Here is a 23,120-nt window from a genome sequence, read left to right as displayed (position 1 = left end):
TGACCCTGTAGGACAGAGTAGAACTGCCCCATAGCGTTTCCAAGGAGCGCCTGGTGGATTTGAACTGCTGACCTTTTGATTAGCAGCCATAGCTCTTAACCACTAAGCCACCAGGGTTTATACATATACATATACTGTGTGTGTACCGCATATATTTATTATTATTATTAGCTGTCAAGTCAGCCCCCAACTAACAATGGCCCAGTTCACAATGGAACAGAATGGTTCTGTGCCATTCCCGTGGTCGAATGTGTATCCAACAGTTGTGATCCATAGGGTTTCCATTGGCTCATTTTTGGAAGTAGCTCCAGGCTTTTCTTTCATGTCTCTATCTCTATATCTATGGGTGGGATTTGATAGGAATAGACATAGAGATGGATAAGAGATACAGATATGTAGTATCCGCATCTTCTGTGTCTCTGCACATGCAGACAGGCTGGGCCTCAACTTTTCAGGCAGCCGTAAGACTGCTAGGAATGACATGGACACCCACTGGCGTCAACCACTCTGTGGGTGTTAAATTCATGTGATCAAGCCAGACACATGAGGCACTTAACACAGTGTTGGCAAAGAGAAAACCATTACTATTATTCATAGAAAGCAAACAGTAAACAATAAGAACAGATTCCCAAAGGGGAAATGCTAATCCTTCCTTAAATTATCTATGTCCTGTCTTTTCTGGGCGGGCAGGCCCGTGGTTCAGGTCAGATGTCAGATGCTGTCTTCATGTTAACCGCTGCCTCTGGCTACCACCACAGTGCTGGGGGCGGGGGGCGGGGGGGCCTGCACGGCTCCCAAGCCTTCTGCTCTGCAGCCGGCCTTGTGGCTTCCGCTGCCAGCTTCTGCTGCACTACTGGAGCCTGTGGGGTCTCTTGCTGCCACACTACCCAGGCCCACACTGCATGGGCACACTTAGGCCTCTTGTCCTGCAGAAGCAAGTGTTAAAGACAGCCCTTTTAGCTCCACTGGCAAGCCTGCTGCCCAGAGGCATCCGGCTCTGCCCTGCTGTAGGAAGGCCCCTGTACGAGACCCTCTGAGGCAGCCTGAGCACTGGGCACACTCAGGGCTCTGCCTTCACGGGCAAGTGTTACAGCTCTTTTAGCTCTGCCGACAAGCCTCCTGCCCGAAGGCGCCCAGCTCTCACTCTGTGGTCTGGCAAGCCTGCTGCAGCTGCCTCGCTCTATAGGCTGGCAAGCCCGCCACCACTGTCTCTCACCATCTTGTGTCAGTCTTCAGTGTTACAGCTCTTTCTTTTGGGTCTAGGAGATTCTTAGCCCTGGGACCCTGGGTCCTTGGCCCAAAGTACATGCCCCACTCCAGACTCTTCTTCATGGTAGTGAGGTTCCCCTACATAAGTGGAATTGGCCCTTATATAAACAAACCACCTTGTCAATTTCAAGCCGTGGTCCTCCCACCAGGACCGTGAACTGACCAGTCCCTTCGGTAGACCACAAATCAGTCAATTTGCATAGTAAACTGACCATTCCTTTGCAAGATTGTGGCTCAGTCAGTCATTTTGGGAGAGTTAGAAGACCATGGCTAGAAAGACCACATAAAAGCAATTCACTGCACCGAATATAGTAGTCCCTGGGGGGCGGAAATGGTTAATGCATTTGGCAGCTAGCAGAAAGGTCAGAGGTTCAAGTGCACCCAGAGGCACCTCGAAAGAAAGTCCTGTTGATCTACTTCCAAAACATCAGCCATTGAAAACCCTGTGGAGCACAGTTCTACTGTGACACACATGGGGTCACCGTGAGTCAGAATCAACTTGATGACAACTGGTTTATAAAAATCCTCTACGGGTGGGATTTGATATCTGAAATAGCATACCCATAAGTTTCAAAGAGGGGCAACCCCTCAGTTTCCCCCAGCCTCTCGGTTGGGATCACTACCTCCATCTGGCCGTTACTGTAGTCCTTGGTACTTTGATTTCACAGTGTGTTTTTTGGTAGCACAGTGGTTAAGAGCTCAGCTGTTAACCAAAGGGTCAGCAGTTCGAATTCATCAGCTGCTCCTTGGAACCCCCATGGGGGCAGTTCTACTCTGTCCTATAGGGTCACTATGGGTCAGAATCGATTGAGTGACAACAGGTTTTTGCTCTTATTACCTTAGTTATTTGTTGTGTGTACGTTACATCCTTTTCCCTGAAGAGACTGCAGTTTCCCTGAGGATTAGGGCCCCTCTTTTGTTTATCTTTTAGTTCCCAGTGTCCCTTGCACTGTGCTTTTTATAGAGGGATACTCATCAGCTGCCTCTGCCTTCAGAGTGCCTTTGAGCCCCACTTGCATGTCACCTTGCTTGTCTTACCTTGCCAATACCTGTGGCTGTGTCCCAGGGAGGCCAAGGTCTGTGGGGCAGGGTGAGTCTAGCCTGAGCTTGAGAAGCCTGGCCACGGCCCCTGTGACCAGGTCCCAGCTCTGGGACACTGGTTTCCTCACTTAATAAAATGAGGGAGTTGAACGAATTAAAATCTCAGTTCCTTCCCCCCCACCACTTAGAAATCCTGTGATTAATAGACACTCAGCAAGACTTTATAACCCGGACAGACAAATAAATCAGGAAAAACTCAATTATGCCATCATATTACTCAATTCACCAAATATATATCAAGTGCTTGCAATGTGCAAAGGAGCCCTGGTGGCGCAGTAGTTAAATGAGAAGGTTGGTGGTTTGAACCCACCCAATGCCTCTATGGGAGAAAGACCTGGCAATCTGCTTCCATAAAGATTACAGCCAAGAAAACCCTATGAAGCAGTTCTACTCTGTCACATGAGGTCGCTATAAGAATCAATTCAACGGCACCCAAGAACAGTTGATCATGTATCTGTCTTGCCCTCATAGACTGTCCGGTTCTTTAGGGCAGGTATGGGAGGGATTTACTCATCTTCCTGATCCTGTGCCTAGCAGTGCCTGGTGTGTAGTATGGGCTCCAAACAAGCCTTTGAAGTGAGCATAAGGCAATACATTGCACCAACATCCTCCTTCCAAGAACATGAAATGGGGAGCTTGAAAACTGATCTGATATTAGTTCAGGTTCCTAATGCTAAGGTGTCCTTGGGTAGCACAAACAGTTAAGCACTTGGCTATTAACAGAAAGGTTGGTGGTTCAAGTCCAACCAGAGGCTCCTTGGAAGAAAAAGGCCTGGAGATCTCTTCCGAAAGGTCACAGCCATTGAAGAGCCTATGGAGCACAGTTCTACCCTGAATCACATGGGGTCACTGTGAGTCGGAATCAACTTGATGGCATCTAACAACAACAATGAACAACAACTAACAATAACAATTAACAGCAACTAACAACAAGAACTACAACCTGCTGGATGCTCTTCTGGTCACTGGGGACCAAGGATGAGCAGGACTTACAGGATCCCTAACCTCACGGAGCTTACATTCTATTGGGAGAGGAGGCAATGCACAAATAAACCAACGTGTAGGATCGCTGGGGAAAGCTGTGAAAGAAATAGTGAGGTACTGTGATCAGGGAGAGAGAATGACTTCTCAAGGAAAGCCTCTCTCAAGAGAGAACATTAACCTGAAAACTGAAATACAAGAAGGATCTGGCTGTAGTGTTCAAATGTAAGGGCTTAGGTTTAGTGTTGGGGTCATGCTTCTGTGTGCTATCCCAGTTAATTGCCCTAATAACACGTTTAGTGCTTCTGTTCTACCTCCTAGTTTGTTACATGCTGCCTGGGGTCTTAAAAGTTTGCAAGTGGCCATCCAAGGCACAACAATTGGTTTCTGTTTGCCCAGAGCAATAGAGGAAGAAGGAAAGTCAGGAATCCCATTGCTATCCAGTCGATTCTGACTCATAGCAACCCTATAGGACAGAGTAGAACTGCCCCACAGGGTTTCCAAGGCTGTAATCTTTTTGGAAGCAGACTGCCACATCCCACAGAGCTGTTGGTGGGTTTAAACTGCTGACCTTTTGGTTAGCAGCTGGACACTTAACCACTGTGCCACCAGGGCAGTCAGGAATAGAAGGAGGAAATGGAATGTGTGGCTGATTGCTTCCATGAACAGCTGCCTCCTTTGCCATGAGACCCAAAGAACTAGATGGTACCCGGCTACCGTTACTGAACTTTTGGATCAAAGATTCTACACAAGAATCCTGATCAAAAGGGGGAGAATGCAGAATAGAACTTCAAATTTTCATGAAATCCAAACCTTCTGGAGCCATCAAAGCTGAATGAACCCCTGAAACTATTGCCCTGAGATAATCTTTAAACTTTAAACCAAAACTATTCCTGAAATCTTCTGAAAACCAAATAATAGTTCAGCTTAATTAGCAAAGAACACCTGCCTCGAGCATTGTGTGCTTTTAAGATCTATCTAAAAAAAAAAAAACCCAGTGCCATCGTTATCTATATGGGTTGAATTGACAGCAGCAACTCGAAAGCTTTCTAAGGAACCTTAGGGGACAGTGAGTTTATGTTAATGCAGGAGGAACCACTCAGGAAAGAAGGGTGAGAGTGGTTGCACAAATGGGAGAATGTACTCAGTGTCACTGAATTGTACATGTAGAAACTGTTGAATTGTTCTGTGTTCTGCTGTGTATATTCCTAACTACAACAACAAAATAAGTTTATATATATAAATAAATACATGCAAAGGCAGTGGGCAGGAAGGCCCATGGAGCTACAGCTCAGAGAGGGAGGTAGGGGAGTAGTGGAGATGAGAGAGGTTGTACGACCAGGCAGGTGAAGGCAAGGAAGCCATCTGAAGACTTGTAGCAGGGAAGTCATCTCTGATTAATAAAACCAGTTGCTGATGAGTCGATTCTGACTCAGGGCGACCCCATGTGTGTCAGAGTAGAACTGTGCTCATATGGTTTTCGATGGCTGATTTTTCAGAAGTAGATCACCAGGCCATTCTTCTGGGGTGCCTTTAGGTGGACTCAAACTTCTGACCTTTCCGTTAGCAGCCATGTTGTTAACCATGTGCACCACCCAGGAACTCCTATCTGAGTAACAGGTTGGGATGTTACTCTGGCTACTGTGTGGAGAATGGCTTGTTAGAGAAGTAAGATTAGAAGGCAGAGACCTGGTAGGAGACTTGTCGTGGTTATGTGGGCAGTGGTGGTGGTGATGGCGATGGAGAAGAGTGAATGGACTGGTGATTAATTTTGGAAGTCCACCTGAAAGCTCTTGCTGATGGATTGGGTGTGAGTTAAAGGGAAGGGCCAAGGATGCTCTAGATTCCAGGCTTTGGTGACGAGGCGAATGAAGGCATCAATAACTCAAGTAGGGAAGACTAAGAGAGGGTGGGACTAGGGGTGTAAGGTGGGCAGAGTCAAGAGGTCATTTGTTGTTGTTTGCTGCTTCGAGTCATCTCCAACTCATGGTGACCCCACAAGTGCAAAGCAGAACTGCTCCATAGGGTTTTCAAGGCTGTGACCTTTCAGAAGCAGATCACCAGGTCCTTCTTCCAAGGTGCCTCTGGGTGGGTTCGAACCGCCAACCTTTTGGCTAGTAGTTGAGTGCTTAACCATTTGTGCCACCCAGGGATTCCTTAGAGGTCTTTTATCGGATCCTGATTCTGGAACAAATCCGTTAAGTTCTAATATCTTAGTTTCTCTTGGTAAAACCTGGATTCTAGAAATAGCTTGTCTCCAGTGCTTGCCACTAGAAACAATAGTTAAAAATAATTCCACTTTAGAGATAGGCAGTACCAAAGAAGAAATACAAATAGCCAAAAATTATATGAAAGAATGTGTAACCTCACTAACCACGTGATACAGGGTAGAACTGTGCTCTATAGAGTTTTCTTGTCTGTAATCTTTATGAAAGCAGGTTGCCAGGGCCTTTCTTGCACAGCACCCCGGGTGGGTTCAAACTGCCAACCTTTAGGGTAACAGCCTCTTTCAGACTGCACTACCCAAGGGCTGAAACCTCACTAGGGGTAAAGTAAAAACAAAAGAAAGTAACAGGGTATTGGTAACCATTCACATTTAAAAGGCTAAGGACTCTGTGGAAGCTTAACATAGTGTTTTAAGACTGTGGACTGTGGGTTCAAATCCCAGCTCTGCCACTTACTTTCAGAAATTATTTCACTTCTCTCTGCCATAGCCATTTGCTAGTAAAATGGGATAATAATAATAATACCTATCCATGGTATTATTATTATAAAGATTTTAAAATTTAAAAAAGATGGTAGAGTATTTACTACATGTGTTTATATGTCAAGACGCCCAGGACATGCTAAGTTAAGAAGTAGATTATGGAACTCCTCCCATGAATGTAAATAGCACAAAGAAAAAAAGAAGAAGAAAGAAAATGTCCAGTCAAACTCTGTTCGTTGGGGGTGGGGGAAGGATTTGTCATATTTTTCACCTTCCTTTTTTTATACAATGGAGAGCCATTCGTTTTATAATTGGCAGCACAAATACTTACATTTTAATAAGTCCAAGAAAAGAAATATTAAGCATAACCAGCAAGGAATGAATACCCTATGTTTTCTGGGTGAAATTCTGTCCTGGAAAGAAGGATTTGTTCATTACAGGGGAAAACTACAAATGCTTTCTGCTGGCCAATGAAATTGAAGCTTTTTTTTCGAGAAACACGCAGCATTTTTATTGTGTAAAACTTGAAATATAAATGCACACAGCATTTTGCTTAAATACCAGATTGGCTGAACCTATGAAAAATCAAGTTCCCACCTCCTTTCCTAGCCCTCCGTAAAGGGCGAAAGAGCAGCGTTCCAAGTATGCACGTGTGATGTTCTTTACAATTTTTTCTCAACATAAAAGTCAAATAGCCTCTGCTACTTTGAAAAAAGATATTCCTCCTGAACAAAGTTCTATCTGTATATTCTAATAAAATGTGATGCGCTCTCCGTGTTAGGTATGTAAGATATTGTTAGTGCCATCGAGTCGATTCTGACTCATAGCAACCCCATGTGACAAGTAGAACTACCCTATAGGAGTATTTTTACTGGGCATATATTTGAAGTCTTTAACATTCTATTACAGAGCCCTGGTGATGTTGTGGTTGAGAGCTTGGCTGCTAACCAAAAGGTGGGCAGTTCGAATCCACCAGGTGTTCCTTGGAAACCCTGTGGGGCAGTTCTACTCTGTTCTAGAGGGTCCAAATGAGTCGGAATCGACTCGATGGCAACGGGTTTGGTGTATCATGTTAATAATATAATTTTTTATAAAGTTGTTGTTGTAGCGACCTCACATGACAGAGTAGAACTGCCCTATAGGGCTTTCTAGGCTATAATCTTTACAGGACCAGATTGCCAGGTCTTTCTCCCTTGGAGCTACTGGGTAGGTTCGAACCACCAACCTTTTCAGATAGCAGCCAAGTGCTTAACTGTTGTGCCATCAGGGCTCCTGTATGAAGATGAGGAAAGCAGAACAGCTGTTAGATTTTACATTATTTGGCAGGATTCAGCAGGAGCTACTGGGTGGGTTTGAACCGCCAACCTTTTGTTTAGCAGCCGAGCACTTAACCATTGGACCACCAGGGATTCTTTCTGATACCATAGAAATCTCAAAAGCTTCCTTGAGTTTATTTATGCTGTGAATAAATGAAATATTAAGACAAATATACATCAAAGTGATGATGAGAATTTATTTTTTCATATAATCTCCCCCGGATATTCTGATACAGCCCTTTCTGTTGGGGGAGGAGGGTGCCTAAGAGTTACCCAGCTGGAAATGATGGCTTTACAATCACTATCTTAAAAGATCTGACAGAAATAATAGAGCCATTGTTGAGGACAAGTTGAGATGAGATACTTCATCCCAAAGCGCCTACTATGTGCAAAGTGCTGTCCCAGACACCACCAGGAAATGGAAGTTTAAACCTAATGAGCTTATAGTTTAATAAAGGGTGTGAGACACACATAACTGTAATAAAAATGACACACATGCTGATGTTGTGAGTTGCCTTCGAGTCGACCCCGAGTCATGGAAACCCCATGTACAAGGAAGGAAATGCTGCCTGGACCTGTGTTATCCCCATGATCGGCTGCAGATCGTAATGGTGTCATCCATAGGGTTTTCGCTGACTGATATTTGGACGTGGATCTCCAGGCCTTTCTTCCTGGTCCACTGTAGTCTGGAAGCTCCGCTGAAACCTGTTCAGCGTCATAGCAACACGCAAGCCTCCACTGAGGGACTGTTGGGGACTGTGCGTGAGGTACGTTGGCCAGGAATTGAACCTGTGTCTCCAGCATGGAAGGGGAGAAGTCGACCACTGAACCACCATTGCCCTCAGAAGACACACATAACTAAAGTAAAAAGACATGGTTAACAATAATAAAATAAAATTTACTTAACTATAATGAAAAAACATAGCATTACAGTACCCGAGGAAAGATTTGGGGTTCAGGGCATGGGGGGACGATATGTAGCTCCTTCTTCACTTTTCCTTTGCCAGGAGGAGGCTTGATGTAGGAGGTAGTGTTTGAACTGGAATTTGACTCTCAGAGGGTAGAGCTATTGGGTTTTTATCTTAGTAGGGAACTGTGAATTGAAACCCAGGTCCAGAAAAAAACTCTTGTTTGTATTTGCTTTGGGATCGTCTTCTGGCAGACTGATAGCTTTGTGGTGGGAGTGTGAAGCAGGGTTGAATGGGTGGGGGGGGAGGAAGGAAGCGTGAGCCCTAACCTCCTGTGTACAGTTCCGCCTTATGTAATTCAAGAAGGTCTTTTCAATGACTTCTTTGATCTTGTTTAAGCTTTCTCTCCTTGTTTGGTTTTTCCTTTGGCGTTTCCATTCGTGTTCTTAGACAGTGCTTTCACGTTGGATTCCTCCCATGAGGTTGGCACGGTCTCACCCACGGGCAGCCTTCCTTTACAGCTCCTGCTTTCTGCAGGCATTTACTTTTCTGTCTTTGTCTCTGCTCTGCCGCTTCCTAGCTGTGTGTCCTAAGGAATGTCACCCTCTCTGAGCTTTTGTTTCCTTACCTGGAAAAAAAAAAAGTAGGTGGATGTTAAGAGCTATTTCTAGAGGCCATCGCAGATATTAAATAGCCTAATATGAAAAAGGGCTGAGCAGAATATCCAGTACCACTCATCTGTCAGTGTGTCGTACTCTGGTGGCTTGTGTGATGCTGGAAGCTATGCCACCAGTAATTTAAATACCAACGAGATCACCCATGGTGGGCAGGTTTTAGCAGAGCTTCCAGACTAAGACAAGGAAGAAAGGCCTGGCAATCTCTGAATGTTGTTAGCTGCCATCCAGTGGGCCCTGACTTAAGGTGATCCTATGCATACTGGGATCAGATCATTGTGATCAATAGGGTCTAATAAAAACGTTATGGATCACAACAGAACGTTGTCCAACTTGCTTGCTTTGGACACGTCATCAGGAGGGATCAATCACTGGCAGAGGGCATCATGTTTGGGGAAGTAGAGGGCCAGTGAGAGCAAGGGAGGCTCTCGGTGAGATGGATTGGCACAGTGGCTGCTGCAATAGACTCAAACATACTGGTAGTCATGAGAATGTCACAGGACTGGGGGCGGCATTTTGTTGTGTTGTATATAAGGTCTCCATGAATCCGAGTCAACTTGTTGGCTGCTAGCAACAGGTGGTTCCAGCTTTCCATCCACTTACCAGTGAGTAATAGCTATTGCTTACTGATGGAGACAAAGAACATCTATGATACAGTTCTTTAAAAATTAAACTACAACGCTTTAGAGCAAGACACTGATTTTATATCTGCTTGTCACTTTCTACCAGCCACATTGTGGATTGTGGTTTATATAGTGTTCTATTTTGTTGTTTACTGCTGAGAAGAGTTTGAGTTGTCTCCCAGCCTCACCAATTCAAACCAAAGGGGACTCTCAGCTTCATGCTTACAGTTCTGCCTGCAGAGCGTTAGGGAAGCTCACTGTCTGTGGATGGCCCTTATTGGTGGATTTTTCTGCTCTTCATGGCTCGCTGGGTTGTCTGCTTATGGACCCAGGGAACAAAGTATTCTTTTAAACTGCTGTCTTATTGATTTGCCTAAATGGTTGTCACCAGAGCTCTGTTTTGCAGTGCCTTTTGTATTTGTGCCTGAGAACATGTATACATTCAAGGGAAACACTTTTAAACTGAAACTATTCGCTGAAGTCTTCTTGGAACCAAAAAAAAAAAGCTTATCTTTGTTAGTAACGTATGTCTACTTTGGACGTTGTGCTCTTTTAAAGAATTCTCTATGTGAGATCAATTCGACAATGGCAACTCCAAAGGTTGAATGGGAAGCTTGGGTGCTAGTAGTATAAGATAACGGTGGTGGAATAACATGGAAAAGGATAGTGAGGATGGGAACACAACTTGCAGAATGTAACCAATGTCACTGAATTATACCTGTAGAAATTATTGTAATGGGGTGTCTCTGGCTGTGTGTACTTTCACCAAAATAAATAAATAAAAACACCACGGGAGCAAATAGCAGAAACAACAACCAAAAATAATAAAATTGACCAAAGAAATATTGAGAATACCCTGTGCGTGAGGAAACTAAGGCCGGGATCAGAGTATCAACACCTGGGTTAGGCTTGAGGGGTGTGCTGGGGTCAGGCAGACCTGGGGTGCCACTGGCTTACTGAAGACAGGCCTGGGAGGAGAGGAAAGAGAAGGAGAAACCGAGTGGGAGACAGGGATGAAGGAAGTGGGGAGGATGACGACAATGAGTGAGACACTGAGAAGAGGGACGGGCAGCACGATGGGAATAGAAAGCACATATGTATGTGTATGGGTGTGAGTCTTCGAGGAGGGCTACTGAGCCTGGGGGAAGCATGGAAAGAAAGAGACCAGTACGCTAATGTGTCTTGGGGTGAAAGGGAGGAAGGACAAACAAAAAAAACTGACTTAACAAACCAGCTGATGTGAAATGATCTCACTGATGCAAAAAATACATGTTTATGCATAGATGAGGTCCCAGGTGGCACAAACAGTTTGTGCTTCACTGCTAACCTAAATGTTGGCTGTTCGAACCCACCCAGAGGCACCACAGAAGAAAGGCCTGGCGATCAGCTTCCATAAAGGTTTCCAAAAGAACCTTACAGAGCAGTTCTACTCTGTCACACATGGGGTTGCCATGAGTTGAAATCGATTCAACAGCAAAGGGTTTTATACACGGACGCCAAAGAAATGAAAGGAAAGAAGAATGCTATCAACTGATTTTTTTTTAGGGAAGGTTGTCGAGTGAAAAATTAAGTTGGAAAGGTAGGGGTTGGGAATGAAGAGGGGCAGAGAGGTAGCTGCAAGTTAATGGGAATCTTTCAGCCCTAGGGTCAGGTGGTAGACTCTCAGATGTTCATTATATCATTTTGCTTTAATACACACACATGCATACACATACATACACATATATGAATAATATATGAGATGATGATTATGATATGAATAACATATTAGATAATGATGAAAGGATGTAACCTATTTCAGTAAAAACAAAAACACCTCCTGTGTAGTGTACCGTATTTTTATGGAAATAATGTGCACATTCTACATTTTTTTGCCAACCATGTAACCCCTCTCCACCTGTACTATTTTTGTAAGTGCACTATGCCACTCACTATATGTGCGGTTGCGCTATCTATGTGGGCGCATTACTTGCAAAAAATACGGTGTATATACTGGTATTGTCTGTACAAAGGAATAGGAAGGTGTGGGAGACTGTTAACTTTGAATATCCATTGGGGGAATTAGGGATGGGGCATAACTTTGTTACAGTTAAAATCTACCACCCTCAGTTCTAATAAAAGGCACTCAGAGTGGTAGAGAAAACAGTGTTAGCCTTGACTTGAATGACTTAGTGATGATGGGTGAACTTACTTTAACAGGGAATTAAATACAGGTAGTCCCCGAGTTATGGTGGGGTTCCATTCTGAAGACTCCTTCGTAAATTGGCTCTGACGTAAGTCAAATACCTCTTTTTTTTTTTTTTTTAATTGCCTTTTTTTTTTTTATTAACAATGTCTTTATAAATCTGATCTTTTTTGTCTCAGGGGTTGTAAACATTACATATAAACTTATAGAGAATGGTAACATCAGCCAATCCTGCTGCATTGCGACATTGTATGTAGTACACGTTATTAACAATAAGATGTACAGAAAAAAAAAACTGACAGCTGTAAGTGGGAATATATTGTAACTTGAATATGTCTTAAATTGGGGACTACTGTATTAGATTTTAAACTCTATGAGGAAAGAAACAACTTTTATCTTCGTCATTGTTTATTCTTTCATTCATGCTGTAAATAAGTATTAAGTGCCTAATACATTTTCCAGATATTGAACAATATTTATCTCCGGTGTCTAGCACATCTGAAGGTTTTTTTTTTTAATTTAATATTTCAACGTCAAACTACAAGGTGTCATGAATGTTCATCAGAGACAGATTTAATTTGTTCCAGTGGCTCAGGAAGACTTCCTGGAAGAAGTGGTATTTATGCTGTGGACTGTAGAATATGTAGCAGTTACTTGGATGAGACTGGGGGAGGACTCCACATTCCACTGCAGATGGGAGAGTAGGTGCAAAGGTCCTGGTGCAGGGAGGAAGCAATGTGTAATGTGAGGAATGAGCCCAGTGCGGCTGCAGCCTGGAGACAGAGAGGGAGGTAGAAAGCTCTGTAGGGGCCAGATCATGGAACCCTGAAGGCTGGAATCAAGAGTCTCCCCAACTTTTTTATTTTGAAAAATTTCAAGTCTGTAGAAAAGTTACAGCTATAATAGAGTGACTCACCTAGATTTTCAAATGGCTCATCTTTTGCCATGTTCGTGCTTTCTCTCTCTATCTCTCACACACACACATTCACATTTTTATTTGTTGGATCACTTGAGAATGATTTCTAGACATCATGTCATGTGTCACCTAAATTCTAGACCATGATACTTCTGAGGACAAAGATAATCTCCGACATAGTCACATTACTGGTATATACCCAATAGTGTAACATTGATGCAATACTCTTACCTCACATACAGTCCATATTTAGATCTCCAATCGTCCCAATAATGTCTTTTGCTGACTTTTTTAAAAATCCAGGACCCAGTCCAAGATCATGCATTGTGTTCAGATACCACCTGGCTGTTTTGAAGAGTTAGGCCAGTTATTGAGTTGAATGTCCCTCAATTTGAATTTCTGTTTATTTCCTCACAGTTAAACTCAGATTGAGCATTTATGGTGAGAATACTACATCAGTGCTGTGCGTGCTGAGAAGGACCTAGCTTCAAGGGCATGTGATGTCAATGTTCATTATTGATGATATGAAATGTGAACCTGTGGTTAAGGTCATGTCCTCCAGATTGCTCCATTGTAAAGATAAAACTTTGCTTTAGTAAGAAATAGAGTAGTCTGTGGGATGATACTTTGAGACCCTGTAAGTAACCTGTTCCCCAACAATTTTTCATCCAATGTTTTGAGCGTCCATTTGTGGCCTTTGCACAAAACAGTTATCATTGCGATCATTGCTACAGGGCGATTTTCCTAATTCTGTCATTTTTCTGTTAGTATTCTTCTGTAAAGAAGAGCCTTAGCTTCTCCTCTATCCTTTTTTTTATTTTTTATCATCTGTATGGACTTGCAGCTTTTTAAAATTTGTCGTTATTGTTAGATGCTGTTGAGTCATTTTCGACTCCTAGCGAGCCCATGTGACAGTGTAGACCTGCCCCTTAGGATTTTCTAGGCTGTAATCTTATTTTTTTTTTTAATTTTAATCTTTACTGAAGCAGATTGCTTGCCAGGTCTTTCTCCCCAGGAGCTGTTGGGTGGGTTCAAACCCTCAACCTTTCGTTTAGCAACCAAGCGCTTAACCGGTTGCGCCACCAGGGCTCCTTTATAAAATTTAGTATGTTTTTATCCACTTGTAACATGGTATCAATTTCCCAGTGTTTGGCCAGGAGGAGCCCCTGCCTGACAGGTTTTTGAGAAATATGTTGATTGGGTGAATGAAATGATAGTATGAAAGCCATGAATGAATCTACATATACTACGCTTTTGTCTCCTAAGTATCTCTTGTTGTTGACCTAACGCAGATGTATTTTTATTTGTCTATAGGTCTTTTGGACTAGTTGATTCTCATTCAGCGGAAACCCAACCGATACGTCATTGTGCTGTGCGCCCAGACAATGCCTGGTGTTAAAATGGCAGCAGCATCATCACGTGACATTGTCCGGGGGCAGCAAGCAGCTTGAGGACTTCCTGTTGGTCAAATTGCAGCTTGAAGGAAGCCCCTGCCCGTTGAGGAGGACTGCATGGCACACAACCCCCCCCGTGAAGGGGTGACAATGAGTGTTCCAATGGCTCCTAAGAAGTCATGTTACACGCAGTTGCGGGACAACAGAAATGGAGTGAAAAATAATAATGAGAGTATCCTCAGTCTGGGAGATACAAACGCCAATCAAATCACGGGAGAGGCCAGTTCCCCTCATGATGAGTTGAAGACGTGTGGCCTGGCAGATGAAACCGGAAATGCAAACTCAAGGGAGCCAGAAAATATCACCCATTTCAGTAAGGAATTCCACAAGCTTCAGGGCTTTGGGAAGGACTCTCAGGCCAGCCCCACCAGCCTGAAAGACTGTAAGCTCTCTTCAGCAGTTCACAGGGAGCTGAGTGAGCACACCATGGAGAAAGGCACAGCTCTTCTGCAGACTCCCCTGGGTGTTCAGGGACCCAGCCTGCCGGGCTGGAGGACTGTTTCAAGTGAGGCATGTCCGGAGGTTTTGGCTAAAAGGGATGCTGACATTACCCAGCATGTTCCCAAGGATAAATTGGCAAAGGCCCTTGACAGCGAGGAGCTGAGGAAACATTCCACGGAAAGAGCAAGTGGCTATGCTGTTCAGATGGACGCGCTCACCAAGGAGCATGCTGGGAGCGGGAATCAGCAGCGTCTCCAGCCTGCCTCAGTGGATGCCACCCAAGCCCTGTGTCCTGTGTCTGGAGGTGGGGAGAAACCACAGAAGACGTTGTCAGTCCACTTTTTAGAGGCAGCTTTTCACTCAGCTGACAGAGCCTCAGAGGAAAAGCTTGGGCTGTATCCTAAACCATCTACCTCAGAAATCAAGGAAACCACCCCCTCAGAGACCCAAAGGGAGGGGCTAAGTGTACTGAATGTTAGCGATGAGAGCACATCACGTTCCTCACAGACGGAGCCTACTCTGCATTTCATGTCAGGCTCTAAGGAAATCCTAAGTCAGCCTGAAGCACAATTAGTTCAGGGAAAGGAAGAGCCCAAGACGGAGCTGAAATATATTCAACCCAGGGCTGCACAGGAATTAAAGTCTACTCAGGCAGAATGTCTGGGGGGTAGTAAGGAAGATAGTACATTACCCCTAGAGAGAAAAGAGCCATGTGGAAAAGCAGAGAAGCCTCCCTCACACCAAGAAGCCACAGGTGCAGTCAGTAGCCTACCCAACAACAATCTTCACCATCTTGGGCTGGGAAGAGGAAGTCGTGACGATGAGAAGAGAGAGGTTGACCTAGATGATGAAGATTCTCTTCAAACCATCTATACACAGGGCCCTGCTTCCACTGGCAAAATTTCACCAAGTGTAGGTAGGAAATTGGGTGAAACACCACCAAACATTTCACCAGGTGAAGGTCAGGCAGCTTCTAGTCTTGGTGATCCACCCAGCAGCGAGCCCTCTGATGTCAGTGAGAAAAGAAGGATACTGGGCAGTGGGAACATGGATGTTGCCATGTCTTTGGCTTCAGATTCTTCTGCTGGAGAAAACAATACTGGGGTCCCTGAACCCCTTGTCCATCAAAGCAGCAGCTCAGAAGCAGGAGAAAACAAACAGATGACTGCATCTGCTGTTGAAACTAGGAAACTTCTAGAAAATGCAACTGAGACGGACAGTACCCCAGCAAGAGCCAACTCCCTTTTCAACATCCCAGCACCCCTCAGTATCCCAACAGTGAACGTGACCCACCAGCCCATACTGGCCAGTAGCAGTGTCCAGGATCTTGGCATGTTGAGCTTGAACTCGGGGTTCTCCGTGGCTGCCCCACCTGCCCCCGGCAGTGTGCAGTTGTTGAACACTCCCCCGAAAGTGCCTGACAAGAACATCTGCCCCAGTGGGGTCCCCAAGCCTGTCTTCACACATTCCAAGGACACGCCTTCCTCTCAGGAGGGAATGGAGAATGGCCAGGTTGAAAAAGCAGATGAGAGGACAGAAGCCAAGCCTGTCATCATGCCCAAGCCCAAGCACGTGAGACCCAAAATCATCACTTACATCAGGAGGGGTCCTCAGGCTCTGGGCCAGGTGGATGCCTCGCTGGTTCCAATGGGGCTCCCTTACGCCCCGCCTGCGTGTAGCATGCCTCTTCCCAAAGAGGAGAAGACAGCAGGTGGAGACCTCAAGCCGCCTGCCACCCTCTATGAGAAATTCAAGCCAGACTTGCAAAAGCCAAGGGTCTTCAGCTCTGGGTTGATGGTGTCTGGAATCAAGCCCCCAGGACATCATTTCAGTCCAATGAGTGAAAAGTTTTTGCAGGAGGTAAGAGAATGATGTCGTTGTGATATGACCTATAACCACCTGGCTGTCCTAAAGCTTGTTATATATTCTCAATGAATTGTGAAAACAAAATATTCTCTCTAAGCAAATTGGTGGATGTACTTGGTCAGAAATGGACATTTTTGACTAGAAGAGTTTGACGATCGTAATGAGTTGGATAAAAGCAGTTGCTGTCGAGTCGACTCTGACTCGTGGTGACCCCGTATGTGTCAGGGTGGAACTGTGCTCCGTGGGGGTTTCAGTGACTGATTTTTCAGACGTAGATCACCAGGCCTTTCTTCCGAGGTGCCTCTGGGTGGACTTGAGCCTCCAACCTTACAGTTAGCAGCTGAGCGCATTAATCATTTGTACCACGCGAAGACTCCTAATACCTATCAAATTATGTGAATATTAAATTAACCTCCATGTTTAAATGTTGTTGTGGTTGTAGGCACTGTCAAGCTGATTCTGACTCACAGCGCCCCCATGTGGCAAAGTAGAACCACTCCATAGGGTGTTCTCGGCTGTAATCTTTCCGGGAGCAGATTGCCAGGTCTTTCTCCCACAGAGCCGCTGGGTGGATTCAAACTGCTCACTTTTTGGTTAGCAGCTGAGCGCTTAACCGTTACACCACCAGGGCTTCAGGCCAAAGGAAGAAAAATTCCGAAATAAGTATATTCTTCAAATTGACTAAACTTTATCCTCTGATGGGAGAATCTCATATTCACACAAGTGAATATAACGTGGCAAATGAACAGACAATGATCTGTTAGGCGTGGGTGGTCAATGGCTGATTTTTCAGAAGCAGATCGCCAGGATTTTCTTCCGAGGCACCTTTGGGCAGATTCGAGCAGAATGGTTAACAGCTGAGTGCGTTAGCCATTTGAATCACCTAGGGACTCCTTGGCACAAATAGGTGCTCAAAAAAATGTTGTATGCTAAGCTGAATTATGAAACGCATGTATGTTGGATTCAAATAAAGGCATGCCAAGGCTCCCTAGAGATAGATTCTAAACCAAACCAAACTCATGGCCATCAAATTGATTCCAATTCATAGCAACCGTATAGGACAGAGTAAAACTGCCCCATAGGGTTTCCAAGGCTGAAATCCTTATGGAAACACTGCCACATCTCTCCTGCAGAGCAGCTGGTGGGTTCGAACTGCCAACCTTTCGGTTAGCAGCCTTAGCCGCTGTACCACTAGGGCTCCCTAGAGATAAACTGGCTGAGTCCAAAGTTGGCCTCCAGCTTGACTGAATATATTGACATCCCTAAAGTAATGTAGTGATCACAGGAGGAGTCTCCTGATTTGGCCCAGAGCAAAGGGCGAATCCATTCTTGGCAGGAGACGTTGGCAGGGTGCCCACTGACCAACTGGCCATTTGCCCTGCCCCTTAGCACTCAAATCACACAGCTCCTCCCAGAGCTCTGACCCTGGGCCTGCCTAGCAGCCCTCTGATCGTAGCTGGCCTCCCATCTCGGGCCTCCAGACAGAGGCTGCTGACTGGAGAGTTTCAGGGTCCCGTGTTACTGTGCTGGATTGAGCTGCCTTCCGTTCATAAGTGTGCTTCTCACGTGGTGGCTGCAGTGACAATCAGGAACGTTCAAGTCTGGCTGCAGGCAGTGGTACCTCACTGAAAATGGAGAAATTACCTTTCTTATTTTTTTTATACGTAAGTCTCTGAGCTTGGTTAACATGACTAGTTCCCAGATTTCCAAAATCATAACCACCTGGTCCTCTGAGACCCAGGGTCAGGCTCAAAACCTGTGAGGCCCTGGGAGATGGCCCCGGGACTCTCCGAGGCAGGTCTTGCATGGCTATAGGTACCAAGGCTGCTTAAAGAAATGAATGAACCTCCTCCCCTCCCTTGCAGGATCACTGCAGAAGTTCCACAAAGAGCCATTAGATTTTTCTCTGCAAAACACACTCATGAGGGAAACCTTATTCAGAGATGGTCTTAGTCTGGGTTCTCTAGAGGAGCAAAACCAGTGAAATATATGTATAAATATGTAGAGAAATTTACTTCAAGGAAATGGCTCATGCAGTTGTGGGGGCTGGCAAGTCCCAAATCTGTGGGTCAGGCGGCAGGGAGGAGACTTCTGCAGGCTAACGTCCCAGGCACTGGAGTTTAGGCAACAGGAAGAGTGCAGGGCAGAGAGAGAGAGAGTGAGCTCTGCCAGAGCGTCCATTTATATACTGGAGGCAGGTCACACCCCCAAGGAAACTCCCCTTTCAACTGATTGGCTGCCCATGTACTATAATGTAAACACCAGATCACAGCATGGAAGGTGATTACATTATATCACATTATGGAAGAGCAGCCAGTCCAGTGTCTGCCAAACCACCGAGAATCAGAGCCAAGCCAGGCTGACACATAACATTAACCATCACAGAGATGTACCCAAAACTCAGTTTTCTCTAATGCTTTCTCTGGGACCCATCTTAATTTTTCATTTGTATATTCCTTTTCTTGCTTCTGCTCCATTGAAGAATTTCTATAATATATACATGTTTCCCCAAATATTTTCTATTTTTCATCCTCTAGAAGCTGCCCTACATCTCAAGGAAATGGAATCACAGGGTGTTGTGTGGTTTTAATAATCCTGAAGGGTTTGGAGGGACCCAGCAGGGGTGGGTGAGGGTGGCCCAGCTGCACTCTGGCCTGTGTAGCTGTGAGTCATTTCTTCCATAATCAGAGCATCTGACAAGACAGAGAACAGCCCCAGGGTGTTGTGTTGGGCTAATTTCTGTGGTGGTTGTTGTTAGCTGCCACCGAAACGGCCATGCCCAAGGGGACCAGACTGTTGCGCTCCACTGGGTTTTCACTGGCTGATTTTCAGAAGAAGACCACCAGGCATTTCTTCCTAGTCCGCCTTAGTCTGAAAGCTCTGCTGAAACCTGTTAAGCATCATAGCAACATGCAGGCCTCCACTAGTGGATGGGCGGTGGCTATGCACGAGGTGCTTTGGCTGGGAATTGAACTGGGTCTCCCACATGGAAAGGGAGAAGTCTACTGCTGAACCACCACTGCCCCCAATTCCTGTGGTTGTCATCTTTCATCAGAAGTGGAGCACGGCCTGGCCCTTGGCCATTCGCTCCTACAGCTGTGACGTGGTGAGACCCAGCCAATGCCCCCCTCCGTCTGCAGGCTCGGAGCAGGGAGATCTGAAAGCCTGTGCACTCCTAACTCCCCATGGGATGGCTTTAGCCCTTCTCAGGAAAGTAGCATGTGTAAGACCAGTTGCAACAGAAATAATTTTTTAATGCAGAAGCCATGTATTTTTTAATACATACAGTGAGAGAGTCTTAAAGAAAAAAAAAAAAAAACTTCAGATTTTTTTTTATCGCTAGTGGCAGTGCCCAGCAGGTTAGATAGCAAAGATGTAAACAGAGAAATCAATTGTAAATGCTCTTTTCAGAAAGAAAATAGCTTCCCAGCTGGCAAGAGCAGCAGAAACATTTAAATCACCAGAGAAGTGGCTTCAAAGTTAATCTTGAATCTAAAAAACCCAAACCAGACCCACTCTGGTAAAAAACACCACCCAGTTGCAGTGGAGTTGACTCCAACTCATGGGGCCCCGTGTGGGCCAGAGCTGTATTGTACCACATAGGGCTTTCAATGGCTGAGTCTTTAGAAGTAGATCACCATGTGGACTCGAACCTCCAATCTTTCAGTTAACAGCTGAACGCATTAACTGTTTTCGCCACCCAGGGACTCCAGACCAATTGCCATCAAGTCAGTTCCAACTCATGGCGACCCCATGTGTGTCAGAGTAGAACTGTGCTCCATTGGATTTTCAACGGCTGAGTTTTTGGAAGTTCACGGAGGGTGAAAAGTATTCTCACTTGTTTAGCCTGCTTTCTGCTGTTGCCTAGACTAAGGGCTGAGAACTCCTTCCCACCGACTTCTCTGGTATATTGGTGAGCCCTTTCAATTTTTGGTGAAGGAAGGTAGGAAGAAGGGGCAGTGATGAGAAGACAGGACCTTATGGCTCAGGGTCTGGTGCCACATCATCTCTTTGACAAGCACCTTCTTCCCTGCGGCTATCCCAGTGGCCTCTCGGGAAGCCTCCGCAGTTACCCTCTGTCTCCTAGGGAAGAGGGACAGTCCAGCAAGAATGCATTTGTGAGTGTGCCTTGATAGCTTTTAGGAGTTCGTCTGAAATCCCAAGGATTCTTTTTTTTTTTTTTAATTTAATTGTTATTTATTTTTGACTTTTTATTTGTTGTTGGGAGTATACACAGAACATATGCCAATTCAACAGTTGCTACATGTACAATTCAGTGACATTGATTACTTTCTTTGAGTTGTACAACCATTCTCTCCCTCCTTTTCTGAATTGTTCCTCCCCCATTAACATAAACTCTCTGCCCCCTAAGCTTCTTATTTACCCTTTTGAGTTGCACTTGTCAATTTGATCCCATATAGATAGCTCTTAAAAGAGCACAATGTTCAAGGCAGGCATTCTTTACTAGATAAGCTAAAGTACTGTTTGCTTTAAAGAAGACTTCAGGGAATATCTTTGATTTAAGTTTTAGAGATTATCTCAGGACAGTAGTATTAAGAGCCAAGGAATCATTTGTTTGTTTTGCTTCCAAAATTATTTCTCTTCAAAATTATTTCTTTTCAAAAGCTCTATTAGGGAAGACAAAACCATTTGGGATTTTTCTCTGTGGGTATGACAGTGCAATGTGGCCTGCTGGGTGCCTTTAATGAAGATGAAAGAAAAGAGTTTGGAGCCTTTGGTAGACTCCCTTGTTTTATTAAAAATTCATGGAGCATGATCCTGCTTATATGAAATAGGCAAAGTTAGAGACCAAAGTTTATTAGTGGTTCCAGGAGGAGGGCCTGGGTGGTGCAAAAGCTCTGGGCTGGTAACCAAAAGTTGGGCTGTTAGAACCACCCAGAGGCACCTCAGAAGAAAGGCCTGGCTATCTACTTCTGAAAGGTTACAGCCATGAAAATCCTATGGCGTACAGGTCTATCATGAAACACATGTGGTCGCCAGAGTTGGAATCTAGTCCACAGCAACTGGGAAAAAACAGGAGAAATGGGGAGTCATTGCTTAGGGGACGCTGAGCTTCTGTTAATGGTGGAAGAATTTGGAAAAGGAGAGTGGTGATGGTCACACAACATGATGAACGTAATCGGTGTCACTGAATTACACTTGTAAAAAATTGTCCAATTGGCAGTAAAAAAAAAAAAAAAAAAAAGGCATGGCTCTAATCTTTATGGGAGCAAATCACCAGGTCCTTTCTTCCATGGACGGGTGGTGGGTTTGAACTACTGGCCTTTCGGTTGGCAGCCGAGCACTTAACCATTGAGCCACAGGGCTCCTTGTTACAGAGACCAGCACCGTGCAAACCTTAAGAACCTGATAGATGTAGATTGGAAGTGATAGTAATTTCTTCATGAAAAAAAGCACTTGCTAAAAGCAATGAGCAATAGCACCAAAAATTTAGAAAGTAAAATAAATAAATAAAAATAGAGGGGATCTGAGTATAATAGAGAAGCCAAAGATTGATAGTGAGAGTTAGCAGAGAATGATAAAAATTTTATCAGAGAGCAGCTGTAGAATGTTCTTTCACGGGAATGTATCATTTGCCAGAGCCTGATGTCAGACTACTACAGTAATCATGCGTATTTTACGATGTAATTATGATAAAACATTAAAGGCCTAATCTTTTGTTTCAATAATGGCAGCTTTAAGAACTTTGCATCCATTTCAACATTAAAAGGATATCAGATTAGGGTTTTTTCTCTTGAACAAGTTGGATCAAAGCTTTTATAGCCCCTATTAAAGACTATTGCTTAAACGCTCATGATTCCGGAATAGATATAAGTTTGACGCCTAAAATGTATTGTGATTTAGAGCAGAACTAATTAACAGATGTATCTTTTCATACATAGCCTTTGGCACTATTTTTTTAATTAAAATTTAAAAGAAATAGATGATTTAGTTCTGCCTTTTTTCATTTTTAATGTGAAGAAGCACAGATCATATGAGTACATATGAGCTTTGGGAGTACAGAACAGTTGCATATATAAAGGGTTCCAGCAAATTGTGTTCTGATACTACAGGAGAAGGCAGTGGTAATGTTATATTATTAAATTTAGGAAAGAACAGAAACAAGATTCCTTTAATACATATTTATCGAGCTTTTCAACTATGTGCTTTCACTGGTCTGTTGTTGTTGGGTGTCCTCGAGTTGATTCCGACTCAGAGTGACCTGATATGAGAGTACAACTCTCCCAGAGGGTTTCCCAGGCTGTAATCTTTATGGGAGCAGATCTCCAGGTCTTTTCTTCTGCAAAGTGGCTGGCTCATACAACATTCTTTAGGTTAGCAGACAAGTGCTTAAATATTGTACCACCAAGGCTCCTTAACATTGTTCTAAACCAAAAAAAAAAAAAAAAAGGAAAAACCCAAACCTGTTGCCGTCCAGTCAATTCTGACTCATAGCGACCCTATAGGACAGAGTAGAACCATAAGGTTTCCAAGGAGTGGCTGGTGGATCCGAACTACTGATCTTTTGGCTAGCAGCCAAGGTCTTAACCACTGCGCCACCAGGGCTCCAACAGTGTTTTAGGTGCTAGGGATTCAGCCGTAATTCCTCTGCCCTAGGGAATTTACATTCTGGTAAAACTTGATCAAACATTTTTTGGGACATCACGTTACTGGCAGA

General features: G+C 44.4%; 1 protein-coding gene across 1 annotated transcript in view; it reads left to right on the top strand.

Annotated features, from left to right (window-relative positions):
• MTUS2 (microtubule associated scaffold protein 2) overlaps nucleotides 1-23,120 on the top strand; it is a 711,801-nt gene that overhangs the window by 184,143 nt on the left and 504,538 nt on the right. Inside the window, exon 4 of the mRNA XM_003413957.4 lies at nucleotides 13,995-16,435. Coding sequence (XP_003414005.2) covers nucleotides 14,192-16,435 — 2,244 coding nt within the window. The 5' untranslated portion in view covers nucleotides 13,995-14,191. The remainder of the gene's footprint in view (nucleotides 1-13,994; nucleotides 16,436-23,120) is intronic.

The sequence above is a fragment of the Loxodonta africana genome, chromosome 23 (assembly GCF_030014295.1).
Source record: "Loxodonta africana isolate mLoxAfr1 chromosome 23, mLoxAfr1.hap2, whole genome shotgun sequence".
Taxonomy (NCBI): Eukaryota; Metazoa; Chordata; class Mammalia; order Proboscidea; family Elephantidae; genus Loxodonta; species Loxodonta africana.
This window is presented reverse-complemented; position numbering and strand designations above follow the sequence as displayed.